General features: G+C 45.3%; 1 protein-coding gene across 3 annotated transcripts in view; it reads right to left on the bottom strand.

The window, feature by feature from the left end:
* LOC115650588 (NACHT, LRR and PYD domains-containing protein 3-like) overlaps positions 1 to 13,602 on the bottom strand; it is a 156,291-nt gene that overhangs the window by 133,486 nt on the left and 9,203 nt on the right. For all 3 annotated transcript variants that reach the window (XM_030560767.1, XM_030560766.1, XM_030560768.1), the window contains exons 2-4: positions 12,771 to 13,082; positions 5,252 to 5,290; positions 2,052 to 3,783 (exon numbers count right to left, since the gene is read on the bottom strand). In XM_030560767.1, coding sequence (XP_030416627.1) covers positions 2,052 to 3,783; positions 5,252 to 5,290; positions 12,771 to 13,062 — 2,063 coding nt within the window. In that variant the 5' untranslated portion in view covers positions 13,063 to 13,082. The remainder of the gene's footprint in view (positions 1 to 2,051; positions 3,784 to 5,251; positions 5,291 to 12,770; positions 13,083 to 13,602) is intronic.

The raw sequence follows: 13,602 nt of genomic DNA, 5'->3' as shown, positions 1-13,602 counted from the left end.
TATGCTAAACCCAGGAAGACCTTAAGTTCACCTCGAGAATGCTAAGAAGAGCTAAAAACATTATGCTGACTGTCAATGACTGGAGGGACCCCTCCTTTCAGTAGGCCAGAGGGTATGGCTCTCAACAAGATACTCACACACGGACAGGCCAACTCGTAAGTGGACTACAAGTTCCTTGGCCCCACCAAGTTTCCTGGCAAATAAACACAGTCATCTTTCTACTTGACTTAATCTGTTCCTTCCGAATACACCTGGTTTTCCATATACTTCTGGGAACTGGTGCAGGATATTCACACTACTGACCTTGTAAACACCTTCCACAAAAACCACCCTGGAAAACCCAGACCGCTACTGCCTGGGGTGGGGCATGCTAGGGGACTGGGTGATCTGAGGGGACATGGTTCCCAAACCCTAGCCCATGATTCCCAAGCAGTGTTCAGACCATGGCCACCACCCAGCAGCTCACCAGAGGAGATCTTGACAAACAATTTCACAGAGGGTTACTCAAATATTTACTAATCAGCAGTTGAATATTGTTGAACAAGAATCCTGGACTCTATCCCTCACTCAGGGTGATGAATGTGGTTCATAGTGGTTAGAGATAGGATAAGCAAAACTGGTGTAGAGAACATGAAAGGCAGTATGCTTCAGTGGATGAAATTGGGGTGTGTTATGCTAGAGAGCTGGGGTCTATCCCAGCAGTGACCCTGCATAATCTCTCTGCCAGTTTCTTCAAACAATGGGGTGTGTTCAGCAGGTCTTTGGGAACTGCCTTCTAAGATTGGGGTTCATAGCGTTGGTCAATGAAAAAGGTAACAAATTGCATGAGAATATAATATAAGCAGCACTGAGAAGAGGTGAGGTTTAAACTTCTGGGATTCTGTTTCCCAGACTTAGGAAGTTTGCCCGATACTATAATGGCATTTAGTGAGAAAATCCCTCAGACTGAGTGTTGACATTTGGGCAGTGGCAGATGCATTGGCACATTTGGATTGGTGCACAGATTTACTGTTATAATTAAATTGTTATGAAATGCTCCACAGAAAACAGGACCTACATATAACTGATACTAGCAGGCCAAAAATGTTGTTAATGCAAAGTTAAGGTTGCCCAGCTCTGCCTTGTACCCTTGCAAAATGTGGAGAGTGGCTCAACTTAATCCCTTGTGTGACAGGGTTTGCTCCACAGCAGAGTCATGGCCCGCCAGAGCACTATGTACCGTGCCTCAGGGCCAACAATGATCAGCCACTGCCTCTTGTGAGGTCCAGTGCAGTGGTGCTTTAGTCCTCTGGCTAAGCCACTCCCTCCACTGGCCTCATTTCCCCTTCCTTGTTTTCCCTCACCCCCCTTCAGTTCCCACCTGCTCTATCAACTCCATCCCAATCTCCCCTCTTCTCTCACCAGCCCAAAGAGATATAGGTCCCATATTCATAACTGCCTCCTGAATTCTGATATCTGCTCTAACCTGGGCTCTCCCTCAATCCTCTCCTTCTCTACCTCCCACACACATACCCCACCACCACGTTGGCCCTTCTGCTGCCATTCTGCCTAACCTCATGCCCACCCTTCTGCTTTCCTACTGTCACCTTCTCTTCTCTTGCTGCCTCCAGAACACTCACTTCATCTCTAAAAAGATCTCAGCCACCCACAACCTCTTCATCTCTCATTCACTCGAGCTCCACACTCTAGCACTCCATAGAGTTTTGCACTGGAGTGAAAGTGTGATGAAGCTGGGGTACATATTGCTTTTGGTAGTTATTGGGATTGGAGGTGAAAGCCAAATGGAGAACTGCAGCATTACTGACAACGTTTAGGCAACATCAAGGTAGAAATGAGTGCACAAGTCTTTCCCGTTAACTTCATATTTTCCATGCTTTTAAGGGCTGGGAATGGATGTGGCATGGTCCTTCCCAGTCTTTAATGTTTGTCACTAAATTGAGTCATTTTTATGGTGGGTCATTTTGCCATATGTGAGCTATGAAAACCCGAGGGGAAAAAATCAATGTTTAAAAAAATAAGTTAAATATTTTTAGATCTCAGATAACACTCACCGAAGTGGCCACTTGCATGGTCCTGGGGAATCTTCATTCGGGCCTTCAGTTAGAAACCTACACTTCTCTATGTAAATGGACTCCAGTTTACAGCAATTCTTTATACAGAATTGAAGAACAATTTGATCCATTTTGGTAAAGGTATGATGAGTAAATTTTAGCTCCGTGAAATGATTCATTGCACTCTGTACAAATTTGGTTTCTTGAATTTCATACAAACAGTAAAAATAATCCAGATAGAAAATTATCTCCTCCTTACCAGAAAGCAATTTATCATAGTTGAACAACGACAAAAAGGGTTTTTCTTTAACCCACATTAGTAAACTATTTTTAATTTGGGGTGAAAATTTGCAGCTAAGATTTTTCTCCATCTCCTCCATTCTCTTTTTATTTAAGAGACCAAACAAGAATTGCACTGTTAACATTAAATAATTCCTAGATTTTCCACACTTTTCAAATAATTTTTCTACAGGTTGTATAGCAGTTTCTGATTTTTTTGCTGTTTCTTCTTTCTCCAACACATAAAACAAAGCTGCAAAAAACTCTTGAAAACTCAAGTGAATGAAGCTGTAAACACGTTCACAGCCAATGCCTTTTTGAAACATGTTCTCATTCAGAAAGAGGGAATCAGGTTTATCTAAGCCATGTTTCTTGACATCTTCTTCTTCAAACAGTATTTTCTGCCTCCAGAGTCCATCTGCAGCCAAAGAGCAAAGTCCCTTCAAGTTATCTTGTACCTGTTGTTTCTCTGAATTGCTGCTGTGACCCTCTAATAAACTGAAGAGATAGAGCATGTAGATGCCAGTGATTGTATCGGAAGTTTGTGCAAGATCTTCACCTGCTTCCATCTGTTGTTTCAGAACCGTGCAGATGATCCAACATGCAATGGGGACAAAGCACATGGTGAACAGCATTTCATTGTCTTTTACAAAGTTAAAGGCTCTTCTTGCTTGTTCTTCATTCCCAAAGAACTTGTAGAAATATTCTTTTCTCTCATTTTCAGAAAATCCCAAGATCTCTGCATATGCACAACGTTCATCTTTCAAACACTGCCCAAGTTTCTCCATGGCAGTTGGTCTTGTAGTAATTATTAAGTAAGATTTGTGAAGCACTTCTTTCCTGAATAAACTGTTCAGTATGATTTCCATTGGCTGCTTCTTACAGGGATCCGAGCACAGATTACTTGTTGGTTGATTAAAGGAAAATCTCAGTTCATCAAAACCATCAATTATGAATAGGAGTTTTTCTGGATTCATCAGAATCTCTTTAGTTGGTGCATTTTGATCAGGACAATTCTTTAAAATCAAATCTTCAACACTTCCCTGCTCATGGACCAAGTTTATTTCCCTGCAATTTATGTAGAAAACATAATCAAATCTGTTCTGATACAGTCCTTCATTTGCCCAGTCCAACATGATCTTTCTTGCTGTCAGTGTTTTTCCAATCCCTGCAGCTCCCTGCAGCACGACAATTTGTGGTGACTGTCCATCTTTATCAGAGTCAAATAAATTGGCTATGGTGATAGGACTAGCGCGCTCAACCATGATTTCTGCATGTCTCCGTCCCAAGGCCATTATTTCATGTTCTTTCTGCTTTTTGTGACGATGTTCATTTACAATGATCAGCTTTGTGTATCTGTTGTTTAGCTTCACATTCTCACCAAGACGAGCATTCATGTCTTTTATTGTGCTGTATTTGTTTTTTATATGTTCTTTGTACTTCACTCTGTAAGCTGAGTTAGTGACAAGAAGCATTAGATATTATTGTAATGTTACAATAAACCTATTTAAACAATAATACTGGTACTCTAAGTTTATAGTGCACCTATCATCATAAAGTGTCCCCACATAAATTAACTGTGGGCGCTGTCCTTACTCACATCAGTGGTCACATTGAAATCAATGATGTGAGGGAAAAGTGTAGGCTCAGATCTTCTGTTTCTCTGGATTTGAGGGGTGTGTGTACCTCAGGATACGATCAAGCCAATTGCAGCCATATTATGTGCATTCAGCCACCATGAATTAATGAAATAGATCACCACATAGTTAAGAGTTGATTTGGAGACAGGCTTTTACCAAGCAAAGTTAAAACTAGCTACAGTTTCTGCTAATCAGAATCGGAGGAGGGTAGAGACAAGTAAAAAACTAGGACTGAAAACCTTGGTGGTTGGAAAAACGTGACTCTAGACACCTCTCATATTAGAAGTTTATTGAAAGTTAGGAAAAGTGTTGATTCAGTAGGGATCATTATGACCTATGTTTTTGCTGTTATAAAAGGTTAGCTAAAAGAGTGTACTTGGAAGCAATTCTCTGATGTCATCTTGAAAGACGTTTTCCTGACACCGTTTCTCCCCGGTGGATGAACAACTGGGCAGTGCAAACCTGCTGTTAATTACTCAATACCGTTCCACATGTCAGGTAAATATCTGGGATGTTCTAAACCTATTGCTTATGGTTGTGTGTGCGTAAATCTAATAAATTGCTGTTTTAGATGAGATTCATGCAAGTGTGCTCTATCAGACGGAAGAGCTGTGTTCCTGTTGATTTATTCCTTACACTGTCTGAAGTGAAAAAGTTAAGTTCCCCTGTTGGGGGTTCTGAAAACTCCAGATTACACTTCTAAACATATAATAAGAATCACTTCATCAGTTACTGAAATGCAGCCACCTCTAGGGTGAAACCTTTAACAGTGCACAATGGCCTCTGTAACAAAGTAGGACATGAAGTGATAGAGAATGACAGGTATAATTGAAACAGTAATTGGAATTTAAGTGCAAAGAATATAACTAAATATAACCTAAAATTTGTCCAGGGCCCAGAGGTTTAAAAAAGTGCCATAGCACCTTCAGTGACCACAAATGTTGACCTCTAGTTATTTTGCCTCGTTTAAAAGATGGTGTCCCTAGCAGGAGAGTGTCTTCCAGCATCATGCTGCTGCACTGGGTCAGTACTGCCTCTGAGACAACATCTCCACCTCCTCACCAGCACCATGTTCTACAGCACCTGATTCTTTCTTGGAGATCTCCCCATTCATTTCCTCATCCCCCATCCCACCCTGTGTAACCTGTGTGATCTGGTGAGGCTGCACTCTGAGGTGTTACTCATTATTTCTACTAGTAAACCCAATGTCTGGCTGACCTAGCCTATTTCTGGTAATCACTAATAATTATGCAATGCAATTCCTTATTGAATGCCACATACCATTTGCTGATGTTTCAGGTATTTGCTGAGGACCCAAAGCTGAAAGAGAAATTTCACATGAATGTTAGTGCAACAAAAATCACAGAGTATCACACAGTTCAGGACATTGAGACAAGTTATTCATTCAGGGTTCTCTGCAGTAATAAGCTCCCTAGTAAACCCACAGTTGAGGCAGGCAAAGAGAATTGCTTTGTAGACACTAGTTCAATGACTGATTCAAAACGTCCACCAGAAGCAATACTCTTATTTTTTTTAAACCATTGGAGTAGCCAGTTAACGGTATTTCTACACAACAATGTAAGCCTGGGCTCAAGTCTAACCCCCATTGTGTCCATGCAGCAACTGTGCTAAGCTGGGGCTCAGATCTAGGGTTCCAGGACCTTGCAGGGCTGGATGGTCTGAGCCCATGTTAAGCTGGGACCTAGGATCCAAGCCCTATTGCTTTCCTGTGTGCACATAGCCCTGGCTTGACTTGGGTCCTGGAAGCTCTCTGGGTGTATCCTAGAGATCCTGGTGACAGAGGAGCAGCGCTGCAGGCAGCCAGCCCAGCAGTCGGAAGCACCATTCCTGCCTGGTCAAACACGATCCCTATTCCTGCTCCTCTCCCAGTGGCAGCTGCTCCTGCTCTGACTCCTCCTTGCTGCTGCACAGAGTTCCCCCAAGCCAAGGAGCAAAGCTGCCAGGCACGATGCAGTTCCCAGCCACTGGGATGTTGGGAGTCATCCCTCTCCTGGCCATGCTGAGCCATGATCCCTGCTGCTCCCCATCTCTGCATGGCAGCTGCTTGGTCCCTACTCCACTCTCTGGCCCTTGCCCCCAGCCCCTCTGGGGCTGCATGTGCAGGGGTGCCTGGGCTGCAGGCACTGTCAGGGGAGTGAGTGGAAGTCAGCCCCCAAAATTCCTCCACGGTCTCCTTCAGTGGTGGCAGCTCCAGCTCCTTCTTGCAGCATGGCAGTTGCTTGTTCCTGCTGTGCTCTCTGGCTGTTGCTCTCAGGCCCTCTAGGCTACATGTGCAGGGGTGCCCCAGCTGTGGCACTGTCAGGGTGGCAAGTGGGAAGTAGCCACAAACCTTCCCCACAGCCTCCTGGTAATGGCGTGGCACCCACCTCTCAAGAGTGCCCCTTCTGGTCAGGTGTATTTTCAGTCTTAAAATAGCTCCAGCCCTGGTATCAGGCTGTAGCCCCAGAGCTTCTCCCTGGAAGCGATACTTCCTATCTGGGCCCTTCTGTCCCCAGCTGTTCAGCCAGGCCACTACGTAGTTCAGGTCCTCTTCTTGGGAGTTATGGCTGTCCAATTATAGGCCACTTTCCTAGTGGCCTATGGGGGGCACCCAAGACCGCCCATTACTGCAAGTCCCAGCCTAGGGACCCTAAGAATAGTGGCCACATGCCGCTGTGTCCCTCTAACTAAGCTGCTTTCAGTTCCCTAGGTCACTTCCCTGCAGCCCCAGCCTTAACCAGTGCTTCACCCTTAGATCAGGGCTCTTCCACATTCAGGGCCAGCTGCCAGCCAGGAGCTCTTTCTCGCTCACCCAGTCCCTGCTAGCACTGATCTGTTCATGGTGCTGCAGTTCCCTTTGGCCAACCAAGGACACCATCTGGACTCCTCTGGCTCCAGCAAGGAACTGCCTGTCTCTGGCTTTGCAGGTCCTTTTTATATGGCCTTCCTGTGCCCTAACTGGCTGTGTCCCCTGCAGCCACTCTAGGCAGCTTGGAAGACTCCTCTAGTACTCCTTCCCTGGGACAAGAGTGGCAGGATCCTGAGGCCTCCAGCAGGGGGCCGTTGGCAGGACCGGCTTTAGGACTATTCCACCAATTCCCTCGAATCGGGCCCTGCACCTAAGAGGGCCCTCACCCAGTGAGAATCTCTTCCCTGGCTAGAGGCGCCTTTTTCATTTTTACTCACCTGGCGGCACTCTGGGTCTTCGGTGGCACTTCAGCGATGGGTTCTTCGCTTGTTCTGGGTCTTCGGGGGCAGGTCCTTCAGTGCTGCTGAGGACCTGGAGCGAGTGAAGGAGCCGACACTGAAGTGCCCCCGAAGACTCGGAGCACTGTCCAGTGAGTACAAGCCCCACATGTTTTTTTACATGTTTTTGGGGTTTTTTTAGTCATCCCTGCGGGGGGCCCGTCGAAACTGTTCGAATTAGGACCCACATTTCCTAAAGCCGGCCCTGGCAGCAGGAAATGCATCACATCTCTCTGTGTGAGACAGATGCATGTATATCTATCATTCTCTATAGAGATAGAATGATAGTCATGTACCTTTATTTGCTATTTTTCTCACTCTCTCTGATACTATGGGATAGTATTAAAATGGAAAAAAGTCAATGATGGTTATGAAGGCATTAGAGAGATACAATGTCAGATAGGAAACAGTCAGTATGAAAGTTTTAGAGTTCACTTAAATAGCTGAAAGCTAAGAAATAAAAATGATGACACAAGATGACAAAGCGCCAGGTTTAATTTTATTTAACATTTTCTACCGATGCCCAGGCAAATTTCCGTCTATGCAGAGCCTTTCCCTTCTATGGTGACACTGAATACAGGATGTCAAGTAACACACAGACTGAAACAATGTTAATGTCAGCGTTTGCCTTTTGGCCCGGCTCCCTCGGCTGGAGCCCCGTGGCCCCGCTCCCGCAGCCGGCGCCCCGCAACCCCATGGTCCCGCTCCCCAGGCCGGAAGGCGGCACGTCCTGTGGCCCCACTACACCAGCCAGAGCCCCGTAAGTCCCGTGGCCCCGCTCTCCCAGCCGGAGCCCCGCAACTCTGCGGTCCCACTCCCCCAGCCAAGTGCGGCAAGTCCCGTGGCCCCGCTATCCTGACCAGAGCCCCGCAACCCTGCAGCCCCACTCTCCCGGCCGGAGCCACACAACCCTACTATCCCAGCCAGAGACTCTTATCCCCACCGCCCTGCTTTCCCGGCCAGAGCCCTGCAACCCTGCAGTCCCGCTCCCCTGGCCGGAGCCCTGCAACCCCGCGGTCCCGCTCCCCCAGCCAGAGTGCGGCAAGTCCCACAGCCCTGCTACCCCGGCCGGAGCCCCGCAACCCCATGGCCCCGCTACCACCGCTGGAGGGTGGAAATCCGCAGTGCCGCTCGGAGAGTACATGCCCCGCAAATTGGGCCCTGCACTAGCTAAAGCCGGCCCTGGCCATTGGGCCTAGCCCACCCCTTCGCACTCATTTGGTGGTGGCAGCTTTGGCTCCAGCTCTTCCTTGCTACTATGCAGAGCTTGCCAGTAACAAAGCTGAGAGGTGGGAGACAGCTCCCAGCTGCCAGGATGCTGATAGTCATCCCTCCTCTGGCTGTGCTGAGCCAGGAACTCTGTTGCTCCCCTTCCCTGCAGGGCAGCCACTTGGTCCCACTCTACTCTCTGTTCCTTGCTCCCAGGCTCCTACTGCCCTCTCTGGGGCTGCATGTGTAGAGATGCCTGGGCAGCATGCAGTGTGAGGGCAATGAGTGGGAGCAGCCCCAAAACTTCCCCACAGACTCCAGGGATCCTTTATCTCTGCCTCCCAGGGTGCAGTGGGGGCAAGGATGAGGGATTCTTGGGGTGGGAGGGTGGAGCACACTTCACCCCAAGCCCTGGGGAAACACTACAGCACTCCGTAGCTGGCAGCAGCCAGCTTGCGTGGGTGAGGGAGTGTTTTTCCTCTGATTCTGTCATTTTATGTCAAACTTCAAAATAGTCAAAAATAAATTAAAAAACTCAAACAAAACCAGCTTCATTGAATAGCCCCTTTTTAAAAATTAAGAATCGCAAAGTTTCATTTAATAGTTTGGCAGCTCTGGAGACTGACGTCCTAATTATCCACAGAACAGGAGCACGTGGGCATTTTCCTGCCAATGTGACAGCCTAGAGGTAGAGAACCCAACTCAGATTAGACGGTAGTTCAGTGTAAAGCCATAACAAACTGCAGTCATTCTACTGAGACAGCCACCAACTGGGCTAATTATGCAGTTTCTGTGCTCATGTGCTCCTTATGGGCAGCTGAATCCCATCAACAGCACTGTCACAGTTAACAAATAGGGTGGGCATTAGTTTTTCCCCACAATGAAACGTATTCATAGGGCTAGAGTACTGACATTAGGATAGGGGGGCACCAAGCACTCTGGGATAGGGTTACTTTGACTCAGGTCTATGCACTGCAGTGGGGAGGCTAGAACCCTAGGTTCAAGCACAGGTCAGACAATCCTTAACTTAGGATTAAAATGCAATGGAGGTGCTCAAACCGTTCCCTGACATAGGTCAGCTGACTCAAATCCCACTAACCCTAGGCTTACATGTCAATGTAGACACAGCCATAGCGTCTTTCTTAATGATATCTGAGTTCTGAGATCTGCTCATGAAAAGCCCTATATTAGAGCTGAGTATTATAATAGAAAACAATCTGAAAGGGTTGGAAGCAAACCACCAAAGAACAAAATAAAAAATGTTAACAAAGTGGGGGTTTTCTTCTAAAAGAATAAATACATTAGAAATTTCAGTACTGCTGCATTTAGTCATCCCCAATTTCGGCAGGGATCTCACTGCAAGCCCAGATAAGTGGTGTGGAAGCTTTCTTGGTCCTATAATTAAAGAGGCATTGGTTCTGAAGAGATCTTTTCTTGCAACTATATATCAGAAGCTTGAGTTGAACAAAAAACACTTTACACACTCAAGCCTTCTGTATATATAATAAAGCAGAACAGAATTTTTTTAAACAAACCTTTTTTTCCCCACAGGTAAGCAGCGCAAGAGAGTAAATGTATTGATACTTCAGCCTTGACAAAAGCTAACAACTATTTCTGAGTATAGCTCAAATGATGAGGTCTGAGCTAAGCTGGGGATTTATAGAGACAGAGTTCAAATCCTGCTACTAGCCCAAGTCTGGGGGTGGCATGTCATGAATTTCTTTTAAAAAAACTAGCTCCCCCTTCCCTCCCACTGTTGTCACCCTCTCCGCTCTCATGGTGCACTAGTGTCTTCCTCCCTCCCATCCTCTCCCTCCAATCTAAAGATAGGAAGTATCAGCCTTGCATTCTTTTTTAATTTAATTTTTAAGGCCAGATTCAATGGCATACTCTGGCTGCTCTACCCCAGACTCAGAGCACATGGTCCGATTAGACTGGGTTAGCAGATGCTTTGCATCACCAGATTCACACAACACCATGCCAAAAGTTCCCTGCCTCTTTCACCTCCCTACATCCCCTGCATGCATATTCCAAATCCCTCTTCCTCTCTGTCCTCCATAATCCCCTGCACACGCTTGCTCCAGTTTCACCCTCCCTCCTGCACCCCACATTTCCTCTCTGTCTCACACACACACACGCACACACACACTCATTTTCCTCCTCTTGTATCCTTCCACACACAGCTCTGTTTTCCCCTTACTCTCTCCTCTGTTGAGTAAATCTAGGGCAATAAGTAATATTTGAAAATAAATATTCTGGATTTTTTTTTCCTTTTTTCATAAGTTTCTTCCAGCAGAGGCTGATGCATAACTTTCTTCTCTATGGCTTTATCTACACTTGAGGCATTAAAGTGCTGCTGTGGCAGCACTGTCAAAAAAACCACTTTCCAATGAGAGTGAGACCAACACTCATATTTGTTAAAAGCAGCCTGAGATTTCAGTCCGTCTGAGAACAATGGGAAATAGTTGCCTTTCTCAAAATAGCCACCTGACCGTGGGCTTGGACTTCAGTCCTGATGGAGATGGCAGCCATTTTGAAAGAGAGCAGTTCTTAGTGGACTTCTCAGTAGTAGAATATTATTGGTTGAGCTTGCGAAGGCCTTACACTCACTTCAAAGGCATTTTTCTGTTTGTCTGTCTGTGTGTATGCCGTATACCACAGCCAATCCCAAAATTTCAGAAAATGATTTTGGCATCAACTGCAGAACCCTATTGATTTCTGGGGAAACTAGGGGAAACACATGAAGTCCCTGCCATCTATTTAGTACAGCAACAGCTTGAAGAATCTCTGAAGTTGTCTCTAGAGCAAACAATCAGTTGATGGCACCCTTTAAAACCTTCCAGCATAGCAACACCCTATTTCTTCTCTGCACATACTCCCTATTGAGTGTAACCTGTTGACACCCTGAATGACCTATTGTGATGTTGCACTCCATATTCTTTATGGAGGTATGCTTATGAATATGAATGTGACACAACTGGAATATGCTTTATGCGAGATAGTTCATGTGAGATATCATTGAAAAGATTATGGTTTACTGAATGTGTTTGCCCTACTTGTGTGAATATTTCATTTCTGTATCTAAAGTTAGGAATCTTGGCCTGTGTATCTATTTAATATTTCCTGCTTTGGTTCACTTCCACTGCTAACACTTCAGGTACAACAGTGGAAAAGCCAGACAGTGCTAATAGCCCATCAGCTAGCACAATGGACTGTGAAAGGCTTGCCTTTCCTGCGGGTGCTCCATATTGCTGCTAACGCATGGACTCTGGAATACTACAATCAGGTGGTTTTGTCACCTGATACTGAACATTACCTGTGACTTCTTGTAACTTTCCACTGGAACGGAAGTGTGTGTGGGGGTGGGGGGATGTTTCAAGTTTGAGAGACAAAGGATTCCTGCCTTATGCAAATCCTATTTAAGGGTGGGGAGTGAAGTAATCCAAGTTATCAGTTCTCCCCTGCTACTCCACTCAAGATGACTGCTGGAAACAACTAAGGCTATGTCTAGACTACGCGCCCTATCGGCGGGTTAAAATCGATTGCTCAAGGATCGATATATCGCATCTCATCTCATCTAGATGCGATATATCAATCCCTGAGCTCGCTTATATCGATTCCGGAACTCCACCAACCCCAACGGAGTTGCGGAATTGACAGGGGGAGCCGCGGACATCAATCCTGCGCGGTGAGGACGGGTGAGTAATCCGATCTTAGATATTCGACTTCAGCTACATTATTCACGTAGCTGAAGTTGCGTATCTAAGATCGACTTCCCCCCATAGTGTAGACCAGCCCTAAGACTGAATGGGGGGAAAGTGGGAAATACTTGTCTTTTCCAAATGTATTGCATTTCAGAGCATGCCTACTCTTAAAATGCCACACCACTGTAGCTTTTTAATGAAGTGCTCTCCCCTCAGCTTAGTTAATCCACCTTCCAGAGAGGCAGTAGCTATGTCAGCTACCACTGCCATAGTGCTGTGTACATGGGGGGTTAGGTCGGTATGACCACGTTGCCCGGATCAAGATAGTGAAGTACCGATTTATGGCTATAGTGTAGACGAGACCTTATATTTATATTTAATAAAAAAATTAAAATATCAAAATGAAAACATTTCACATTTTTTTAAATGAAGCATTTTTTTGAAACATTTCAATTCTGGAACAACTTCAAAATTTTAATTTGTGATGAAACAAAACTTCAAAATCTATTTTTTTTATGACATAGATCCATTTTCCAACCAGTTTTAATAATTAGATAGTAGCTGTTCCTCCTGCACCCATTTCAGGGAATATTCAAAAGGGGGAAAGATTCAGAAGTTGCAGGAACATTAGGTTTTCTTACCTTTCTTTCTTGCCTCCTTGAGTTTAGCAGCAGAATCTCTGAGATTGATCTTTTCAAGGACTGATATAGCTACATTCACTGCATCATGTTCCTTGTAGTATTCACACAAGAGGTCTACAAGTTTCATCCGAGTGTCAGCTTCCTGTAGCCGACCTTTGGGGATTGGTGCTTTTTTTTCATAGTCAGCATTTTCTAAGCTGAATTTAAATCTTTCAACATCTCCTTCCTTTTCCCCTGAGAGATTATCCAGTATATCTAGAAGGATTTCTTTCAGATTTTTGTCTGTAGTCATTGCAGGATATTACCAATAACCTGAAAAATAAGTGGAAAATTAAAAGTCAGTTATGTGAGCTTCGGGTGGCGAGTCCATCACAAACTCATGCCACTAAGAACTGTATGTTACACTGCACCACACTGTCATTTCTCACGTGGTCACACTATTGATCGCATGGAGATCACTGCCATTCAGGAGAGAGAAATACAGGCTGAGGTGGTAATTCAGTACACATTCAGCTTTAAGTGTAGTAATGTCCTAATTGGAAAAAGAATCTCTATCTGCACAGAGAAACAAATAAGTCCAACATCACAAGTATGTGATCAACAGTGTGACCACGTGAGAAATGACAGTGTGGTGCAGTGTAACATACAGTTCTTAGTGGCATGAGTTTGTGATGGACTCGCCACCCTAAGCTCACACTGCACCAGGCGTCAGCAATCACTGGGTTTGAGGCTGGAGGGCAGCTTGGGTTACGTGTCAGTTAAACAAGGGTTATTTTGTTGTTTATTGTATTCTGTTACTGCTGAGGTTACAGGATGATTTTTCTCATAGGGC

Source organism: Gopherus evgoodei, chromosome 4 (assembly GCF_007399415.2).
Source record: "Gopherus evgoodei ecotype Sinaloan lineage chromosome 4, rGopEvg1_v1.p, whole genome shotgun sequence".
Classification (NCBI taxonomy): Eukaryota; Metazoa; Chordata; order Testudines; family Testudinidae; genus Gopherus; species Gopherus evgoodei.
This window is presented reverse-complemented; position numbering and strand designations above follow the sequence as displayed.